Raw genomic sequence first — 21663 nt, forward strand, 5'->3', positions numbered from 1 at the left:
CTGCAATGAGCATCCTTCATAGCTTGAAAATCGAAATCCTCGATTTTTTTTTCCTGCGCTAAAAGCCACCAGAGAGAAGATCGACTTCATCCCTGCAGAGGAACGATTTCCTGAAAGCACATAGGGAGTTGGTAGGGAAGCGGACCTCTCACGTAGGACTGACTCCTGGTCCTGTGCTCTAGCTCAAGCCACTGCTGCCCGCCTTCGCCCACATGTGCACTGGGGAGTTGTAAAGTGAGTTATGAGAATAAAAAAGCGGGAAGTCCAGCCTCTTAAGGAGCAGCGTTCTCCAGTGGGAGCTCCACAGATCCAGGGTGCTTGCTTTCATTCAGCATCTTAACCTTGCTCCCCTTCCTCCGAAGTTGCGGAGGTGCCGGGAAGAGGAGGGGCTTTGCCTCGGGCGCTCGAGTGATTGGCTGCCCGGGGCCCCTGGCGAGGGCTGTGTGGTCCAGCCCGGGTGGAGAGGGGCGGAGCGGCCACTGCTCCAACCACCACCACCACCGCCACAGTTGCAGCCTCGGCGCTGGGCAAGTAGCTCCTCAGAGCAGCTTCCTTGGAACCCCGACGAGGCCAAGGGCGCTACGCTCTGCTCGCTCCACACGGAACCATGCTGGCCACCTGCGCGTAACCAGTGCGCCCGGGCCGCCGCCGACCTGACTCTGTATACTGTTCCCTCTCCCGAGCCCAGTTTTCCGCGCACGCAACTCTGTCTCTGCTCGTCCCTCGCAACCATGCCCCGGGCAACTGCACTCGGGGCCCTTGGGCCACTGCTGCTGCTACTGCTGCCGCTGCCCCGCCACGCCGAGGGCCTCGGGGAGCGCTCGGAGGCCGCCTCGGACTACTCGGCGCTGGAAGGCGAGGAGAGTGCGGAGCAGCAGCTGGAGCATTACCACGACCCGTGCAAAGCCGGTAGGTGCCGCTGCCAGAAGTCCGGCAGAAGTTTGCCTTTGAAATGCAAATGAGGTGGTGGGTAAGCCTGCTCTGCTGTCTGTGGGGTGGGTCTCCCCTCCCCTCCTTCCAGGTCCCCGGGGCCCCCCGGGAAAACAATGCCCCAGAGGAACAGCTGAAATGCCACACTCAGGCTGGGACGTCCCAGCCCGTCCGGGTCCCGGTTTGCGATGCGCTGGGGGTGGTGGCCGCCGGAGCGTTCCCTAAGCGAATCAGGGCAGGTGCCCAAGGCTGAGAGGGCTTTCAGGGCTGGGGAGGGCACCGGGGCTGGCTGACAGCCAGGTGGTCAGCACGGCTGCCACAGGACGCGCTGGGCAGAAGTGGAGCGCTGGGCTGGAGTGGAGCGTCGAGGCTGGGCGCGGCGTTCCCAGGCTCAGATGCAGTCGCTGGCTCTGATTTCACCGCATTCGTAAGTTTCGCATAAAGTTTCCCAACATCTTGTGGTTACTCTTGGGAAGAAAATTTTTAGAAACCTAAAAGCTTCACAGCAGACCAAAGGAACGGGGTAGCTGAGGGAAAATGTGCATGACCCAAGTGGCCACACACCACCCTGTGGCCCCTCAGCACGGTCCCGGCCTGGGGGTCGTCTCCAGCGAACGGAGATGGAAGCCGGCAGGTGCCGTAATCCCTCCAGGAAGCGGCGCCCCGGGGCGCGCAAATCTTACTGGCGCAAATTGCAGTCCAGGCGCTGCAGCTCCCGCTACCCATGAGCCACCAACTGGCTCCTGTGTCTTGAGGGAAGCGGCTTCCAAGCCAGAATAATTAGTTGAGACGTCAGCGCTCGAAGGACTCAAGCACATGTTCCAAAGAGAACCTGTGGGTCTGAGACAGTTCCCAGCTGGGACAGAGGGGTATTCACCGCCTAGTTAGAGGATGGTCTCAGAGGCCTGCCCAGCGGTTCCTGGCAGGTGGCCAGGGGCCCTGAATGGTGTTTACCTCGGGGCGTACTCTGACCTTTTCACTAGTCGGCCTGCAGAAATGCGAAGAGGGAAGAGGCTGTCTCCATCCCCAAAGGGGCAGGATGCTTCCCTCAGGAGCTGGGCCAGATCTGAGGGGGTGCCATGGGCCAGTGGCCCAGTTCCTCACTTCCTGGAGACTTGTAGTAGTAGACTCAGTTTTCTCATCTCTAAAACGGGGACAGTAATTATAGGAGGACTCAGATGATTTATGGGGAAGTTACCCACAAATGGAGTAATATCGAAAGCCCTGTAATTATTTGCATTGCTCCTGCAGCAGTTGTGGACTGTGCTGGGCAGAGGGCAGGTCAGAACTGGATGAAATCTGGGAAAGATAAGGGTCCTAGGAAGCTGGAGGACCTCAGGTCTCAGGTGAGACCTGAGGGTCTTCTGGAGGTTGAAGATCAACCAAGCTTTTGAGGTGCTTAGCCTTATGGTGTCGGAAGATTCCTTCAGAATACCCATCTATTGCTGTACCTTGCAGGGCTTTTGAGTGGGGAAGGTGGGCAGAAGAGTTGGTTCCTGGGTAGTGTGAGAGGGTATTAACCAGTAGCATGCCTGGCTGAGGTATCTCAGTCATCACAGGACCTACCTAGCTTGTGACCAGGGAGGCGGGTCTTTGGAGCACTGTAGGAATGGTGGTCTTGGCTTGAGAGGTGGACACTGAGCCTGCAGCAGTGGGGTGGGGGCTAAAAAGGGTGTCTCAGCCATCACTTGTACCTGTCAGATCCTTGACTCTACTGAATGTGAGCTGGGAGCTGTAGGAGGCGGTCTGGGCAGCTGGGGTCTGGACTTGGGAAGTGATCAGTTTGTTGGGGGATGTATTAAGCACCTCTGTTAGGCTGGGTGCTGCAGATCCAGGTGAAAGGAGCTCCTGGTCTCAGCCTTGAGGAATAACCTTGAGGTAGGTTGCCTGTTGGGGGCTCATTTTTTCCCCATAATTTTGGAGAAGACTCTGGGTAACCACGGCATGTGTGCTTTGTGGCTCTTCGAAAATAAGATGGGATTGGTGGGCAGGGCTGGAAAGTAGAGGATCTTGGGAGTGTGGCTTGGTCAGCTCCATGCATCCTCCACCGCCACCTTCGATCCTCCCAAGCCAAGCATTTGGCCTCTCCCTGGTCCATGCTGATGCTGAGAGTGGCCAGAAGAGGGCGATAGCCAGAGAGACCGGGGAAAAGATCACATCTCAATCTGCCCATGGTTCTGGAAATTCCCTGGTCTAGGGAACAGCCTTCTGGAAAGATAACCGCAGTTCACCAGTGCACTGAGGTCTCAAGGAAAGGAAATGCCTCTCATCAGCTCAGGGGAACACTGGGTTTCCTGGTGACATATTTAAATGAAATCTTTAGGGCCATCCTCTCATCTTATGCCAGTCGAATCTGAACTTCCTGACTCCTCTAGCCAGAAGCCCTCTGCATAGGACCTGTCTCAGGGCTTTAAATAAAAAATGCCTACGGCCTGTTCTTCTCAGCTGGGGTTCTCCATCTAAACAGGTGCAGAGTATGAAGATGAGAGTCTGTTCCTGGGCTCGTGGGAGCTGTGTTACCTTGGATAAGTCCTCTCGCCCCCAGGGCCTCGGTTGCTCAGCTATTTAGTGAAATGCCTGACTTGAGGATTGCAGACGGACGGGTCCAGGGTGCTGGTTCTCTTGGCCCACTTCTGCTGTCTTATCCTGCACCCACTTCATATGTTTCTGAACATTAGTGTTGTGCCTCTGGTTCCTTCCTTTTAGTATTGTTTGACTTCCGCTTCCATCTCAGTCACTCAGAGGCTGACCAGATCGGTAACTGTTTTACTGTTTACAGCTTTATCATGTACAAATTTTACTCTTCACACTGCCACTTACAAGCTGTGTGACATTGGGCAAGTCAGATCATTTCTCTGTACCTTAGTTTCCTCATTTATGAATGAGGATGATTCCTAATAGATTAAAGTGCTTAAAACAGTGCCTGACATAGAGTTAGGTACTTTATAAATACATTTTCTGGAAACTTGTTGAGAGAATATCTCCATGCAGACCTTCAAAAAGCAAACTGTAAAATTTTAAACCATAAAGTTTAAATTTATTAGTAAACAATGTATTTGGTGTGGTACAAAGGTATGGTTTTAAAATCAGGTGATTGCAGCCCTGACTGGTGTGGCTCAGTTGGTTGGGCGTCATCCTGCAAAGCAAAAGGTCGCTGGTTCCATGATTCCCGGTCAGGGCACGTGCCTGGGTTGTGGGTTCGGTCCCCAACTGGGGGCATGTATGAGATGCCACTGATCGATGTTCTCTCTCACATCAACATTTCTCTCCCTCTCTTTCTCCCTCCCTTTCCCTTGCTCTAAAAGTAAATAAATAAATAAAATCTATTTGTTGAAATAAAAAATCAGGTGATAGTAGAACAGGAGAGAATCTGTGAAGTCCTCCTGGAGCAGGTGGTCAGGTGCATGGGGCCCTCTGGGCATGGTCTTTGACTGGTGGTTTATAGTTCCGCAGCTGTGTTTTCCAGTCTCCCAATCGCCAGGCCTCGGAGAGAAGCCTTTGTAGCCTTTGCTTCTCCTCCTGCCTGCCCATCCTGACCTATAATTCTTTAGCTGGATTCAGAGCCCGAAGGCCCAGATCCATCTCTCTTACTGTCTGTGTGGCTTTGAACAAGTCACTTTACCTTTGCACGTCTCAGTCTCTTCTGCAAAATGGGGATGGGAACAAAACCGCTTGCCCTGTAGGGGAGGCATGAGGCTAGTTGTAGCTGGATTCCTCAGAGAGCAGAGCCTGAGACAAAGACTTGCAGGTAGGTAGTTTGGGAGCGGATCCCAGAAAGCAGGGTGAGGGAGCAGGGAGAGCGAGACAGGAAACGAGGAAATCTGACAAAGGGAGTAGAATCGAGGTAGCTTCTTTAGTGGATGGGGCCTTGTCCCCACCAGGCCTCTGCAAAGCCTCCTTACTTGGGGGACACCCAGAGCCCTCTAGGGCAGCTTTATCCAAGGAAGTTCTTGCCAGCAGCCCTCACATTACTGAGGCGAGGCTGGGACATTAAACTCTGTGGGGCCGGTCAGTGGTTCTGCTTTGCTTTGGCCATTGCTCTAAGCCCAGTGCCTAGAGCCATGCCTGGCACATTGTAGGCATGGTCAACATTTGCTGAGTCAGGGAATGATGATTTTGGTCCTATGTGGGCCCATGGCTGAAGGAACCGCTAAACACTCTCTCAGCCTGGAAAGGGAAGCAGCCCTGGCCTAGTGAGCTGCAGCCTTCCTGAGTACTTGGGGTGGGGCCGTGGGGATCGTGGAGTCCTGGGCATGCTCCTCAGGACTTTCCATCCTTCATTGCAGGGGCAGGCATCCTGGATTCTTAAGCACAGGCCTGAGGCTCCCGTGGTGCCCCCCAGAAGCCTTCCTCCCTGGCACTGCCTGTTTCCTGGCACCGCTTTCCCCCACCCTTCATGGCCATGCCCAGGTGAGGGAGACTAGCATTTTACAAGTTTATTCTCATCCCTCCTTGTCCTGGTGTTCTTGCTGAAGGCCAGATGCTGATGTGATGGAGTTAAAATATTTCAGGACTGTACTGAGACAAAATGTTTGTCTTTCCCATTTCTCTAGGCAGGAGTGCCATGTAGTCCACCTCTGTCTCCAGGATTTCACCCCCAAAGTGCACTGGGGCAGGGTGTAGGTGGTTAAGAGCACAGCCTTTTTTTTTAAGATTTTATTTATTTATTTGTAGAGAGAGGGGAAGAGAGAGAAAGAGGGAGAGAAACATCAATGTGTGAGAGATACATCAATTGTTTGCCTCTCATACACCTGACTTGGGGACCTGGCCGGCATCCCAGGCATGTGCCCTGAATGGGAATCAAACCAGCGACCTTTCAGTTTGCAGGCTGGCACTCAGTCCACTGAGCTACACCAACCAGGGCATGAACACAGGCTTTGATACCTGACAGACCTAGATTCAGACTCCACCACCTGTGCAAGGCTCTGTGACCTTGGGCAAGTTACTTAACCTCTCTGAGCCTCCGTTTCCTCACTTGAAAAGGACTAGAAATATTCACTCTTAGGGGTTGTTTTAAGGATTAAGTGATCCAATGTTTGTCAAGTGCCTGGCATGGATTCTGGCTCCAGGCCAGTGCCCTGGATTGATGTGTACAGTATGCAGAAACACAGAGCAGGTGTTCGTGAGTGTATCTCGCACTCTTGTTGAAATGCTATGGAGGAATTTGAACTTTTGTAATAAATGAACAATGGAGTTCATGCAGTGTAGTTAGATAGGGATAAGAGTAAGTGAAAGGTGAATGTTACATTGTGTGAGTTATAGCCCAGTAAAGATGAAAATAAAGTAAGTGAAGATGAGGATGGGTCAGGGCAGTGTTGGGGGTGGGGGGAATGCACAGAACCCAGAGGTCCCAACTCCGGCCAAAACTCACATTGGGGCAGGTAGTATCTGGGAGAGAGGAGACCATGCACGAAGGCAAACACCTTGGCCCCTTTAGGATTAGGGGCTGAGTAATAGCGAGGACAATACTCCATTGACCTTTGTCCCAGTCCTGGGGGTGGACAAGCAGCTGGGATCATTCCATTTGCATGTGGAAAACCTGAGCTTCACACCAGGACCTGCCTGACACAGGTGCTCCTTTGACTTGTGATGCCCCTTCTGCAGCCTGAACTCAAGTGTTGCAGACGGAGAAGTCCTTAATGGTTTCCTCCTTGGTTGGTCCCCCTCTGACATCAGTGGAACCCAGTTTCCTTCTTTCTCCCGACCAGTTGTGCAGCAGTGAGTGTTTCACATCCTTTCCAGTGGCATGTGGGGGTGCCCTTTAATCAATCCTCTATCCAGCACAGAAAGAGGAGAGGAAGGACGGGGCCGTAGCTGTACAACAGAGCCCCCCACAGCCGTCCTGGATGTGCCAGCTCCTAAGACGCGCAGGGTCGTGCACTGGGTGCTGGGGATCGAAGTGCCAACCAGACCTCAGCCCTGTCCCTGGGAGATCCCAGCTCTGGGCGTGGCCTCTTCAGCAGGAAGGTGCTCCTGATGGCAGCTGAGTTTGTACGGTCATCATTCAGCACCTCCTGTGGCCAGTTCTGGACCTGCCGCTCATCACTGCCTCTGGCCACTTTCATGGAACTCCCTGTCCTGGCCCACGGCTGCTGTTTGAGCTCCTGGCTTCTCCCCAGCCCTTTGTCTTGGACCCACACTTTGGAGTCAGGCTGAGTTGGGCTTTCTGTCTTGGCCCTGCCACTTCCTGTCACCTTGGGCAATGCTTCATTCCTAAAGCCTTGGTTTCCTGGTCTATATAATACGGTTAATAGAAACTCCTATTTCACAGGCTTATTGTTCTATGAAAGGCACTTGGTACTGTGCTAAACACTCAATAAATGTGAAATATTGCTATAATTTCATGGCCCCTTACAAACCCGTCATGCACAAAGGGTGTGGATTAAATCGAATCGTGTGTGCAGCACCACCTTCCACGCCTGTGCACGAGCCTGGAGGCCCAGTGGGCGGACTCCTGAGGCAGATGGCGCAGGCCCCCATCATGGCTCTGCTGCTTACTGGATGTGGGACCTGCTTACGCTTCTGGATCTCAGTTTCCTCATCTAGAAAATGGGGCCACTAATACCTGCCGCAGGGCGTTGTTATGAGAATTAAATGAGTGAATAGAAACAAAACACTTAGAAAGTGCCTGGAACATGGTGAAAGTCGGTAAATAATACCGTTTTTGTTATTATCATCTCATACTAATCCAACAAGGTTTCTAAGTGACAGGAAACCAAGTATCTGAACAACTGAAGCCCCCTACGATGTTTTCAGAGTATTATCTCCTCTATATTCAGACACCTCGATCTCAGAGTCTGCCAGGAAAATCACTGGCTTTCTTGAGTATAGGCAGGGGTGGGAGTTTTCACTCCCTACAGCCAATCAAGTGTCATCTGAGAAGCCAGCCCCTGACTACAGCAGGTCCTTGAATTAACATTGTTTCGGTCAACGTGAACTTGTTTTAACATTGATGAGATGCTACAGGATTTTAACTCTTGTTTATATCAATTAGCCCGTGGTAAAATTAGTTCCATCATACGTAGTTCCATCACAGTTCCTAGAACCTATGGATGACGAGAAGTGAGGACTTCCGGTGAATGGTGTGGGGCCTGCACCTCTGTTCAGCCCATGGCCCCTCCCAGATGCTGCTCTTTCCGATGGCCTCCCGTTCAAACAGTTGAGACGCGAGCAGGATTGGGGTCCACGCCACATTTGATGGTGGCACCCATTCTTTTGCCATGGAGACCTAGCTAAGCAATCTACATAGAAGCTGTAACTTCCCTGGTCTCCAAAACTTTCCTTCTCAGCCCTCACAGCTTTTTCGAGAGAAAGAACGATGATGTGCATCCTCACAGTGGTCGAAGCTTTGCCTGAGAGGTCTGGGTGACACCTGATGGCTTACAGAGCCCTTTTTCCTTCCTCTCTCCCCTGCATCAGTCACTCAGCCAGGAGATGGTCTGGGCTCCTGCGGTTTTGTGGACACTGCAGGATGGGGGCTCTGTGCTTGCACAGGGCAGAGGCTGGGCTGGGACCCACACAGGACACTGCAATTGGAAGTGGTGGAACAAACTCCTCAAACGTCTGTTCTCTCCTCTAAGCCCCTCCAACCCTGGAACCTCTCCTTCTCCTGGCTCCCTCCACATACAGTCTACGTGAGTCCACATGCTGCCCTGTCTGAAGGTCATGTTTGTGCACTTCTTCCCCAGCGCACCATCACCCAGCCTTCTCCCTACCTTTGTCTTTATCCTTGACTCGGATTCCAACAGCAGTGAGACAGTCCTGGCCTTCAAAGTATCTTAGTCTCAATGCATTGGAAAGAGTAAGTGAATAAATAATTCAAGGTGTTAAAATGCACCCATCCCCCTCTCTGTTTCTCCACCCCCTTTTCAGAAGGCCTGGAGCAATGCCTGGGTGTCAGGTCGCCCAAGGATGGTGGGTCCAGCCACCTCCCTGAGGAAGAGGACCTAGATGGCCCATGTTTCCTCGGGGTCTCCTGGTGGGCGCAGCCTGGGCGATAGAACAGAAGCGATGAAGCATCTTGCTTATGAGACTGTTTTTGGTGTTAGGCAGCCTGTGGCATGAAGCCTGTGTGCCCTCACTTACCTTGTGGTTTTGACGGAGTTTTTAACTTCTCTGCCTCGGTTTCCTCATCTGGAATAAAGGGATGGTATTAAAACTCACCAGATAGGTTTGTTTAAGGATGAACTGGGGCAATGAACATGAAGTATTTAGCATGCAGTCATTCATTCTTCTCGCTACCCTTATTATTACTCCTATTATTGTTCCCCATTAAAAAATTCCCAGGTAAGTGATCCTCTCTCAGGGGCCAGTGTGTGCTTATCTCCTCCTCTCAGGGCTGCAGAGAGTTCTCTGGGGATTGATCGCTTGCCACAGGCGATAATTTATACCTCCGACACTCATTCGCTCTCATCCGTGAAGCAGGGAGAGGGTGAAAGAGAAACCAAATGCATATAATAAGCAGGGTTCTCATGGTGTCCTCTCAGCCTGCTCATAATACAGTTCTGCCTGGACGCAAACACAGCCGCAGGAGCGGAGCTTTCCTGCTGATTGGTTACAGACCTATCTGTGATCACACCACCTTCTCACTGCTGCTGTCAATTGCCAGTAAATACTCTCAAGCTTGCACTTGAGTGTTGACGTTCACCCCCCAAGTCTTTGCCTGCTCCGCCAGCTGGGCCACTTATCTTCCCGCTCAGCCTGCAGTTTGCACCAAGCTTCCTCCCCTTCCTCCCACCTGGGTCCCTGGCCTTGAATTGCTGTGTGTCTTGTGTGAGCCGGTTTCCCACAGGAGCAGGCTACCTTCCTCCTTAACTCTTGTATGTGCCCCTGGGTCGGCTCTCCTTCCCGCTGCGCTGGTACTAGTTTCCTCTGCTCTTCCCCTGGGCTCAGAGGCTACAGTGGCTCACCGAGGGCTGGGCTGCATGGTGGCAGGTACCAGGTGGTACCAGAGTCTACCTCAGTGCTTAAAACAGAAACCCAAGCACCGTCCTGGACACCTGCCTCTTCCTTCCCTCCTCGTGGCGTCCACCCCAAGCCCCACCAATTCTGCTTCCAAAATGGGGTCTGTCCACTTCTCTCTGCCACTATTTGGTCCAAGCCCCTATCGGCTCTTCTGTGAGCTACTGCAGCAGTGCCTGACCACTCTTGCCTCCTGTAGTCTGTTTTCTATGTTGCAGGCAGAGTGATCTTTTCTAGACTTACATCTGATCGTGTTTGCAAAATCCAGCCCACTTAGGACTTCCCATTGCACATGGGATGACAGCAGTCAGCAGACCCTGTCCCTCCTCTTCATCCAGCCTGCTCCCCTTACCTGCCATGCTCCCCCTCCCACAGGTGCTTCCTCCTGCCTGGAAAGGCCTCTGGGCTGCCCACCTGATCATCCCCCAGGACTTAGGCTTTCATGTCATTTCCTCCTGAGGCCTGCCCAAGCCCTGATTTCAATTGGATCCCTTCTCAAATCTCTCAGCACCTTTGTCTTCCTGCATGGCATTAAAATTTTTTTTATCCTCATCCATGGACATGCTTATTGATTTCAGGGAGAGGGGAAGGGAGGGAGAGACAGAGGGAGAGCAACATTGATGTGAGAGAGACCCATGGGTTGTTTCTCGTATATGCCCCCTTCCGGGGACTGAAGCCACAACCCAGGCTCCTGCCCCAACCTGGACTCCAACTCGCAACCTTTCGGGTTGTGGGACAGCGCTCCCACCAGCTGGGCCATGCAGGCCAGGGCCTTGCATGGCGTTTTTTACAGTCCATGACTGGGTGCAGTCACTGCTGTGATTACTTGCTCCATGTCTGTCGCCACGTTAGACAACAGGCTCCAAGGGGTAGAAACCAGACTCGACTCACTGGTTTCCCAGTTCCCAGCACTCTGTGTGGCACGTGGTGGGTGCTTCTGCTGATATTTGCCAGGTAAAGAACTGAGCAAATGAGATCACATAGGGATTCAGAAAAGGTAGCAACCATTGAGACAATGAAGGAAAGCTTCCTGGTGAGGGGGCTGGTATACCCTGAGCTTGTCCCGGAAGGATGGATGGGATGTAGAGAAGATAGGATGCAGCAGGGGGGCGGGGGGGAGGGCGTTCCAGGAGAAGAAGCAGTGTGAGTCCGAGTGAGGCAGCAGGACCCCTTGTGATGTGTCTGGAGCCGGAGGGTTACTTTGGTTCACTCTGTAGAGTAGTATCGACGGGATTGAAAGAGGCTTGGAACTTTGCATGTCAAGCTTAGAATTTGAAATGTTCCTTAAGAAATGGGGAGCTATTGATGGTTTTTTTAGCAGAGGACTGTTATAATGAAGACCTGTGATGCTTAGAGTTTGTGGAGGCAAGAAGGAGGAGGACCGGCAGGAGGCCTAGGCCTGGGAGGATGAGGACCAGACCTGGACTATGGCCTTGCGGGTAGAAGGGAAGATGGGAGAGAGACCCCTCCCGAGCTGAGCCGTGTCGCAGGCATCTCTGAAACACACCTGAGTCATCAAGGCACGCTCGGCAAGCACTGGGGGGCCTTGAGGTGGGGGGAAAAGGGGGTTATTATTTTTTGACTTTTTAATGGTTTATTTTTATTGTACTTTATTCATTACCATTTATGGGAGATTATTTTTTAACGTAAAACAATTTTTAAAAATTACACAGCTAAGACACATCCACTGGGGAACAGTTAGAAAGTACAGAGAAGGGGAGTAAACATTTCTGGTGATTCCATTGCCTAGAAATAATTGTTAACATGTTGTTGTGTAGTCTTCCCGGTTTTTCTCTGCATGTTTATATTCTGTGAAGCCGTGTGTGCTGCTTCGAGCCTGCTTGTATTTCCCTTTCACGGAGTGCCGTGAACCTCTTTCCTATGACAGGGAAGATGCTTATATGATGAATGTGTAGAATCAAGTTTGGTTGTTTTGTATCCCTTTGCATAGAGGCACCATGGTTTATTTAGCCAATCCCCTGTTGTTAGACATGTACATTTTTCCCAGTCTTTTTCTTTTTCTTTTATAGAAAGGAGTCATCCCTGTTGCTAGATTTTTATGTACATTTTAAATTATTGTTTTAGAAAATTTGCCTATACCGCAGAATTGCTGGGTCAAAAGTCCAAGTGCTTTTAGGGTTCTGATTCTTCCTTTTAAAGTGCCCTTCAAACGGTTTTGTTCTTTTTCACCCCCATTAAGATGAGCATTTTGTATTTTAGTTTTAAAAGCCTTTGCTGGTTTGAGAAGGGAAAAGTATTTTGTTGTTTCTTTAATTCACCTTTACATTGTTATTGTATTACTTTCTAAAATGATTTTGACCTTTTAAAAATATGTTTTGACCATTTGTGTTTATTTTGCTGTGTTCATTTCCTTCTGCTCATGCTCTTGTTTTTTCTATTTGGATGCTTATTTTAAAACACTTTTGTAGGTACTCTTAAATATTAAGGACCTCAACTCTTGTCATGTTTGTTATTTTGTCACAAATGAATTTGGAGGAGATTTTGAAAATGCAGAAAGATTCCTCAATGCTCTGCTGTCCACTCTTTTCCACGAAGATGATTGCGTGGTTGTATCAGTCAAATTTAGGTTAAATTGCTAGTAATGGACCCAAGCTAATTGGCTGTGTCCATTAGAGCCCAGTTGGGGCACCGAAACCACACCAGTAATTTGAAATTTTAATATAAAGGATTATTAACCAGCCAAAGGGGACTGACTACTAAAGGAGGCAGGAGACTCTAACGACAACAGAAATAGCAGGTGTGGGAGCAGCTACTGGGGAAAGAACAAAGGTGGCAGAGGGCACCAAGCCCCCGCCTCCAACTGGGCTGAAATTCTAACTTCACAGCAGGCGTGGCTGTGGCCTTCGGAACTCAGCGAAGTTTGCCGAGATGCTTCAGGAAGAGGCTGACGAGCCAGAAATTGCCCTTTGGAACACTGGCAAAACTTGGAAGGGTGGGCGCCAGTGGGTTTCCTGAATACCCCATAGGAATAGGAAAGATGAGATACTCCCCCTGCCCCCCAGCCCTGGGAACCAGTAAGAGAAGGCCCTTCCTCTTGCAGTATCCCTGTCTCTAGTGCCCTCTACTGACAAAGTCGAGTGTGCCAGCTGGCAATGGAGAAAAGTTTCTAGGGTCCAGCTCCAGCATCACAAGGTGTGGCTAAGAGTTGACAGGCCACAGAGTTGAGAGGCCACAGAGTCGAGAGGCTACAGCCCGAACACTGGCTTAACCAAGCCAGACGTTCCTTTCTCACGCCGAAGCCTGCGGGTCTGCAGCTGAGGGCCAGCTGAGGAGGTCCTGCTCCTGGCGATCCTCTGGAAGACCCAGTGTCCTTCCAGGGGCTCTGGGTCAAGGCCCTTGTTCTCATGGGCCAAGGTGGTAACCAGAGCTTAAACCATCACAAACACAGGCTAGACATGGGAGGCATGGAACAGAAAAGGGGACAAAGAGTATGAGAGAGGTTTCCCAAGAAGTACCATTTATCACTTCAGCTTTCATCTCATTGGCCAGAGCTTAGTCACATGGTCACAGATAGCGTATGGGAGCCTGGAAAGTCTTTCTGATGGAAGGCCTGTAACAGAGGTCCTGTTATTTTGGAAGGAGAGGAAGAAGGTATTGGTGGACAATATGCAGTCTCTGGCACAATTGACTAAACTTGCTGAATCTTTGTGAGGAAAATTGAGTCAAGATGGTAATAGGCCCATATCATTAACTGAAGATTAACCAGATACACTAAGATCTTGGAGTAAAGCCTTGTAGAATGTTAGGGCTGGAAGAAACCCTTAGGAGGGGCAGTTACTTATCCAAGGTCATGTGGATAGCGGCTGGCCTGGCTGCAGGCAGACCGCAGGTCTCCTTTGCTTCCCACCTGCTGTATCTTCCCGCTCTGCGCACTACTTGGGGCCTCCAGGGGGCCTTCGTCTTCAGAATGAGTCACATAGAATTGTGCTGGTAGCTTACAGCTCTGAGAGAGGTCATTGCACAGAGGAGATACTAGGGCTTGTGAGATGTGCCTGGGCCTTGAATCAGGCATATAAGATGCAAAATTAGAGCCCAAGAAACTTCTGGCTTTTAGGACCTATGCTGCACCCTTCCCTCCATGACTGAGTGGAGGCCATGTGAGCTCAGGCTGTGGGAATGCAGCAGGTGTGAGACAGCGATGAGTCATATTCTGCTGGAATGAAGCAGTGAAAAGTGTCATCTTAGGCCAAAGTAGCCATTCACTTTGCCCGGCAGAATCCCATCTTTCTCTTTAGCTACAAGAATAATGGGAGGATTTTCTTAGAACAGCTATTTGAGCCAGGATCCCAGCAGGAAACAGACTTAACCCCAGATGTTTCAGGTGAGGAGATCTTAATGAAGGGCCTTCTTACAGAGGCAGGGTTATGGGAGACTAGCAAGCTATCCCGTGGCTGAAGGGACAGGGGGCAGGGCAGTGTCACAGGAGCTGGAACCGTGCAGGAGGGGCAGTGGTGGAGGGATGTGACTGCTGCCAGAACCACAGCACCAAAGCAGGGAAGAAATGCCTGCCTGTCTTTCTCCTCTCCCCTCGGATCTGCCAGTGTCCACTCCAGGTTGACTGCACCCGGAAGCCAGAGGGAAGGTGAGGGTACAGTCACAGGGTCAGCCTTCCTGGGCACAGAGTGGAACAGAGGGTGGAGAGTAAGTATAAAAAGAGTAACTTTAGCCCTGTCCAGGTGACTCAATTGGCTGGAACATCATCCTGCACAATAAAAATGTGTAAACTCAATTCCTGGTCAAGGCACATACCTAGGTCGCGGGTTCGATCCCCAGTCAGGGTATGTATGGGAGGCAACCAATCGAATGTTTCTCTCTCATATCAATGTATCTCTCTCTCTCTCTCTCTGTCTCTCTCTCTCTCTCTCACCCTTCCTTTCTCTCTAAAATCAATAAACATATCCTCAGGTGAGGAGTAAAAAAAGTGAAAAAGAATAACTTTAACCATAGCATAGGCCTTGCTCCAGATATTCATTTACATGGATGAAAACATTTTTAGTATCTTCAGAAAGTACATTAGGAAATGGCCAATGTGAGGCACCTTCAATGCCATGCCTCCTCTGTGCCAGTGGCAGACATGGCTAATTCATCATGGCTCTCTTTCCTGTGGGTCCAAGAAGTGCTCACAGAAACATCATCAATTGAGTGGGGTTGGCACGTGAGTTGAAATCTATTTGGAGCTATAAAAGTTAAACAGGCTTGCAGGTATGGCCTATTGCTCATGCTGGGGCTTCCCTTGGAGTGGAACCAGCTTTTAGAGCCGAGTTGCAAGTCGTACCCATCTGTGTGTGGCGCTCTCCTAGGTGCTGATTGACCTGTAGCTTCTCAGGTCCTGTGATGTTTCTGGCATGCACTCCTGGACCTGAGTTCAGACTTCCAGTGACTTTAAGTAGGAAAGCCTTGGCTGGGACACAGGGGCAATGGGTTATGGGTGTTGCCAGCATGGTGTGGGGCATGGATGGTAAAAGGTCCCAGTTCATTTGCCATGCCTATCCATTTGTGCTGGCCTTCTGTGGCACCGTGTTGAGAAGGGTTTGAAGGCTGTGTCCAGGTTCAGTGGACAGGAAGACCATGACCATTAGGGACATCTGCCCTGTGGGGCAGGAGCAAGGGGGCACGTGGTTTTTTCACATTTACCATCCCTGCTGTAGGGAAAGAACACTGGTTTTAGAGTCAGCAGACATGGCTTCTTGGTGCAATATTTTGAGCAAGTCATTGAACTTGGCTTTCAGTTTCCTCATATGAAAAATAAGGACATTGCTTTGATGGCCTTTAAACTCTCTCCATCTTAGAAATTCCATGATTCAAATTAGTTTCTTAAAGTCTTCAAGGTAAAACTTTTTTGGATGCAACAAATCTGTTTGATACAGTTAAAATATTTCCAACCCCGGACTGCCACATGCTTGAGTAACGAAGCTATCTGTCCCTTGCGAAGGCCATTTCCCAGGCTGGAGCAGCTGGAGACCTTGGAGACAGGAGGCCTCCCATACTAAGCAGATCCTGCTCTTTAATCTCAACCAAAAGATCCAGGAGGCATGATTCACATCTCGCCCGTTTCCTCTCCTCTGTCCTCCACCAGCCTGAACCTCTCCCCTCCTGCTCTGCAAATGCGCCTGAAGGCAGAATTCTGAAATTTAGGTTCATGGTTTCAAAGTTCATGGTCCTGAGAATAAACAAAAAAACTATTGTGGTTGCATAGAGCCGTGGACCCCATTAACACTGCCCCATGAATATTTATAGCGTGAAACCACAAAAGAACATAGAGGCCATATTGTATTTCCTAGAACTTTCTTTCCATGGGGTCCTTTCTCTGTGGGTCACTTTAATGTAAGCTTTGCTTATTTAGTTGCACACTTTAAGCCGATTAACTTTTTGCTAAAAAAAAAAATCCCCCCTGTTTGTTTGTACATACACTCCCTTGACAAAGATTCACAGAAAACTGCTTTGGATCCCTCTGCTGGAAACTTGAGGTGAGCGAAATGTGTCTCTGGGTAGGATCTCCCTGCAACTCGCCCCGCCTCTGGCCCCTGCACCCCATCACGGCCTGTTTCCTGAGAGGAATTCCAGTGGTTTGAACACTCCATATTTAGTTCTTCTAATAATCTCGGCCTATCTCTAGGTGACCTCTCATGGAACATTAGCGAGTTATTGGAGTGGACAAATAGCAGGCCCTGGGTGGATGCGCTACACTCCACTAACAGAAATTGTTGGGAAATCAAAGGTTGGAGCTGGAGAGCCCTCAGGGACCGTGGACTCCCCTGGTCTCTACAGTTCAGCATCTAAGAGTCACCTGAGCAGGGACTGGGTGTGAATTGAACACGCGTATTTCTGGGCCCCTTCCACAGAGATTCTGATTTCATAAATCTGGGCTGGGGCCTGGGGATCTTCATCTTAGCACATCTCAGCACTCTCAGATGTGTGTCTCTGAGACTCATGTGACACAGGTGGTGTGTGGGCCATGTGTGAGGAATGCTGTGCTGGTCCACCCACGGACTGGGTGAAGAAAAGGCCACCAGAGGGAAAAGTTACTTGCCAGGTGTCATGCACGGCGTCCACGCTCCCTCCTCCCCAGTATAGACCGTGCCTGTGGTTCCGCACTGGTTTCATTGGGGCCTTTCATGTTCCAGAAATGGCTCTTCCATGGAACATTTGTGACCAGGTCCGTCAGTGGGCAGCTGATTGAAAAAGAAAGCACCTGCAAGCCCAAGCTGTGGGTGTTGAAATGGAAATCAGGGAGTGGCCCGATGGATGGAGGTGAGATGAGGTGAGGTGAGTCCCCGCTGGAGGTCACTTCCATAGGATAAATCCAGGTCACTGCTGCCTGTGGAGTGAGCCCTGGGGTGTTGCAGGGGCTGTGGCCGGGAAGGATTGGGAAGGCCAGAAGGGTATCCTGGAGCTGTGTCAGCCTCTTAATCTTGATCTCTGGGTGCCAGGAGATGGAGTCTTGGAGAGGGTGGGTTTGGTAACAAGGCAGCAGAGTCAAATGGGGTCCCCCTCTGACTGGCTGGGCTTCTTCTGGCTTACAGGCTCTCCAGCTCTGCAGGCCCCAAGCCAAGGGCCACTTACCCCAAGATCCCCTCAGCGTATCCGGTGGGGAGAGGGGTGTGAAGGGCCCTCCCGGCCAATACCTCCTGCATTCTGTCCCCTACAAGCACCTCTGCTGGGCTGTCCAGGCTCTGTCAGACCAGTTGCTCATCTGGTAATAGGCTCCCACCACTGACCATGAGATCAGCCCCCACCTTGAATCCCGAGTCTGGAAACTGGGTCCAGTGTAAGGCAGTGAGACAAGCTCCAAATTCAGAGCCCATGGGTCTGAGTTCCAACCCTGCCCACTTCTCACTGGTTGTAAACTCAGACTAGTTGTTCACCGCCCTAAGCCTGGCTTCCCCCATAGAATGGGGCTAATGGTTTTTGCCCTTTCTTCCCCAAGGACTTCATCTGCGTGTTCATTTATGGAAGTGCTCTGAAGGTCCCAGCCGCTCCTTGTGACCAATTCCACCTTGGGTTCCTTAATGGTCCCAGAATTCTGTTTTCTGTGTCTGGGCCTTTCATTTGCTCCTGCTGAGCCTCTCGGTTCCTGGGGCCTTAAGTCCTGCCTTGCTCTCACTATCATCAGTAGTGCACATGGCCGACCCCCCACTTCAGCCTGGCCCCCCTCACTGGGCCCCTTCTGCTCCTGCCCTGTCAGGGCCTTGCTGTTTCTCCCCTCAGGACCTTTGCACATGCTGTTTTCTTGGTCAGCACACCCCCTTCTCTTGTTACCCACTTGCCAAACCTCTGCTTATACGCCATCCTCCTCCTCAAGTGGCACCCCACCCTGAAGCCTGTTCTGAATCCACCCCCGAGGCTGAGTTAGTTATTCCTCCTCACCTCTGTTTCTTCCTGAGAAGCGTGTGTCACTTGGAGGCAAAGGTGCGTGGCAGCTGGGAGTTAGAGCTGAGAAGCGGCCTAGAGCCAGTGGCCTCATCCCCGGAAAATGAGCACCGTGGTACGTGTCACGCAGAGTTGCTGTTGCACGGGTTGCAGGAGTGTGGAAAGCCTGGCCCTCAGCTGGTGCTCAGCAGTGGTCAGTCCCTTTCGCTTTGGTGCCTGGGTCCTGAAAGAAGAACCAAACCACCAGATTGGGGAGAAACAGAGAGCCGTTCCAAGATAAAGGGGGACGTGTTAGAAGGGCGTGAGCTCCCTGTCCCTGGAGGTGTGTAAAAAGAGGCCACTCGGGCATCAGGCAATGAGCTGAACCTGATGACCAGGAGGGCCCCTCTAGGCCTAGGAGTCCGTAATGCCTGGAGGATGGCCGAGGAGTGCGGTGGTCCCCCAAGGTGTTCCTCGGGACAGGAGAGGCTCTGAAGAGAGATCCCAGCGCAACCACATTGTGAATTCTCTGTCTTTCCTTGGCGAGTTGTGATGTTTGTTAGGGCCGTGAAAGCTCTGAGAAATCCTATGCTAAAGCAAGAGGTTGAACACAGCATTTCTCATTAACTTCTCAGAACCTGATCCTTGGGGAAGAGCAGGGGGTAGGGGGAGAGCCCTAATTTGGGAACCAGGGAAGCCTCCGATGACTTAAAACACCTGTGAAACCTCTCGTTGTCTGCGTGACCTTGACCAGCTTCCACCTCCTCTCTGTGCCCTTAGGTTAGTGGGAAGAAGGCATTGGGCCTGCTCCCCAGGACAGAGTGCTGTATGCTTCTGCGCTGGGGGAGAGATGGGGGCCGCAGTGCTGGGCTTTTCCCTGCATGGCTGAGTCATGGTCATCTTCTGCAGCCTTGAGGGCCAGCCACGTAGACACAGAATTAGATGGGAACATAACAGACCTTTGGAAACCGTGAGATACTCTACCAATGTTTATTGTTGTTCTTCCAGCAGTGTGCTGAAGCCGGCTCTTACCTGATTGTGAGAGCTCATTGGATGAACTGCCTCCCAACTCCGTGTCCTGTGACCTTGAAATCAGCCACGGTGGGAGTGTTTCCACCAGGGAAATCCACGAATTAAGGCACTCCCCTCTCCTGGCCCATTTTTTTTTCTTTTTTTAATTGTTGTTCAATTACAGTTGTCCCCATTTCTCCCCCATTACGCTCCCCTGCCCTACCCACCTCCACCTCCCACATTCAACCCCCCTCCCCCATTCTTTGTCCAATTGTTAAAGATCAGCATATTGCTGAATGTGTATTATTAGAAAATGTTTCTTTAAAATGAGTTCCTTTTGCATTTTCAAATATTTTTTGTTTTTCACATTCATTATATAGTAGCTTTAAAGTTGGTCTTCTTTAAAGATTTTTATTTATTTATTTATTTTTATTTTATTTATTTACCTGAGAAGCATTTTTCCCATTGTATTTCATAATCCATTCCTGAAATATTTACTAGCCAGAGCTTCATAGCAAAACACTACCACCTGGTCACAGCTCCACTAATCGCAGGTTGGAGTTCCGGTCGGGGCGGCCCAGGCTGGGGCAGATGGTGCTTTCACTGAGGCGCATTTTAGCCGCCTCCTATGGCCTATCCATGCAAGGCCTACCTTTCTGTGAAGAACTACCCTGCTTACAGCCGTAACGAGCATAAAAGAGGGACAGGGCAGCCCATGGACCCAGGATCACGGTTGACGGAGGCAAAGGGTCTGGTGCCTTGAGTCAGTGCTTCTCAGAAGTGTGTACGCAGTCTCCCTGGGTGTCTTGTGCACACACAGCTTCTGATCCAGCGGGTCGGGGGTGGCCCCTGTGGTTTGCGTCTGTGTTAAGCTCGGAGAGGATGTTTGTGCTGCTCATCTGTAGATTACACTTCGAGCAGCCAGGGTTGGTGGGTGGAAGAAGAAAGTGACTCGGGTGGGAATCGCGAGCGCTTTCTCTTTGGAGGCTACCCTGAGCCGGGTTTGCCCTTGGTAAGAATTCAGTAGCTGTGTGTTTTGAACGTATAGACTGAGCTCACTCGATTCTAGGTACTGTTCAGCCAGTTTGTTGGTTTAACTTTTAACTTTTTTATATTGTTTATTTATTTGAAATTTATTTTAGTGTGTAGTGTGAGTCCTGTTTTGAGGTGCTCTCTTGATGCCCCTGTGGGTGGTCTCAAGGTGGGGCAGGGGGCTGGTCCCCAGATTCAAGTTAAAAACTTTCTGGTTCTTTTCTTCTGTCCAGCACACCCCTGGGCTGTGACTTGATCTACTTTTGCATTTCTTCCGCTTTTAAAGTTTTAAATGCCTTCCCAGCTAGGTCCATGGACATTTAAATATGAAGAAAGCCTGGATTGTTTTTGTTTTGTGGCTATGGGCGCAATTCTTGTCAATATGAATGGCACCTGACTCCTAGAGGGCTCTCATAATTTTGTCTGCCTACGTGATCACGATGACCAAAGACAATCTACTGGTGACCTCCGCTCCACATTTACTGTGTGGAGCAAGTCAGTAAACTCTGTGTCTCTCAGTTGATGGGACTAAAGATACTTACCTGCTTGGCTTCTGTGAGAACCACAGAAGATAATGTATGTGAGGTCTTATTCAATCCCTGGACTTAATATAAACCTGAAGAACATTTGCTGTTATTATTGTTATTACCACTTTGGAGTCGAATAATAGCCATCCATTCATTCATCCAGCTATTCATTCATTGGTTCAGCCATTCACTTGACAAACATTTTTTGAGCTACTCTCTGAGAACAAGGGTGGAGGAGGGCAGGCACAAGGATGAACGAGACTTCCTTCTGCCCTCGAGGGTTTACACTGGCTTTTCCCCGTGGGGTGAGGGAGGTGGACACATAAACAGGTGATGTCGGCAGACGGGGGCCAGAGATGTCACTCAGGTTTGGGCAGAGTGTTACCGAACAAGGGTCCGAGGGGGGGGGGGGCAATACTTGGCCCACCCAGGGATGCCAAAAACTACTTCAGAAAACAGGGGCCCCTCCCAAGGACAGTATACTAATATCTATTAGGCTCTTCTGTCCGCCGCCAATTGGAAAGACATCTCTCAGTGCCAGAGATTTGTGAAAAGGAAACAAAATGTTTATTTAATGCTATTCAGGCCTAATGCCTTCCTTAAAATATTAAAGTCTTTAAGGGTATACACCTACACACACACACACAGCGCTCCCTTCTCCCACTGTCCCAACTCCGGGTACCGTAAATCAGGAAAAGAGCACACGTCTGTTTTTCTCCCAGGCCGCTGGCACGTGAGCTGTGTCGCCTGCCTGTCCAGGCAGGATCTCCAATTAATCCAAAGTCATGCGGCACCTTTCACTGGCAAGAGTTCTTTGTACCAAGTTCCAGTC

General features: G+C 50.6%; 1 protein-coding gene across 1 annotated transcript in view; it reads left to right on the plus strand.

Moving 5' to 3' along the window:
- Positions 1 to 731: 731 nt before the first annotated feature.
- The window catches only part of TLL2 (tolloid like 2), a 126258-nt gene continuing 105326 nt past the window's right edge, over positions 732 to 21663 (plus strand). Inside the window, exon 1 of the mRNA XM_037050909.1 lies at positions 732 to 909. Coding sequence (XP_036906804.1) covers positions 732 to 909 — 178 coding nt within the window. The remainder of the gene's footprint in view (positions 910 to 21663) is intronic.

The sequence above is a fragment of the Sturnira hondurensis genome, unplaced genomic scaffold, assembly GCF_014824575.4.
Source record: "Sturnira hondurensis isolate 20B ecotype Veracruz unplaced genomic scaffold, ASM1482457v3 Scaffold0006849, whole genome shotgun sequence".
Lineage (NCBI taxonomy): Eukaryota > Metazoa > Chordata > Mammalia > Chiroptera > Phyllostomidae > Sturnira > Sturnira hondurensis.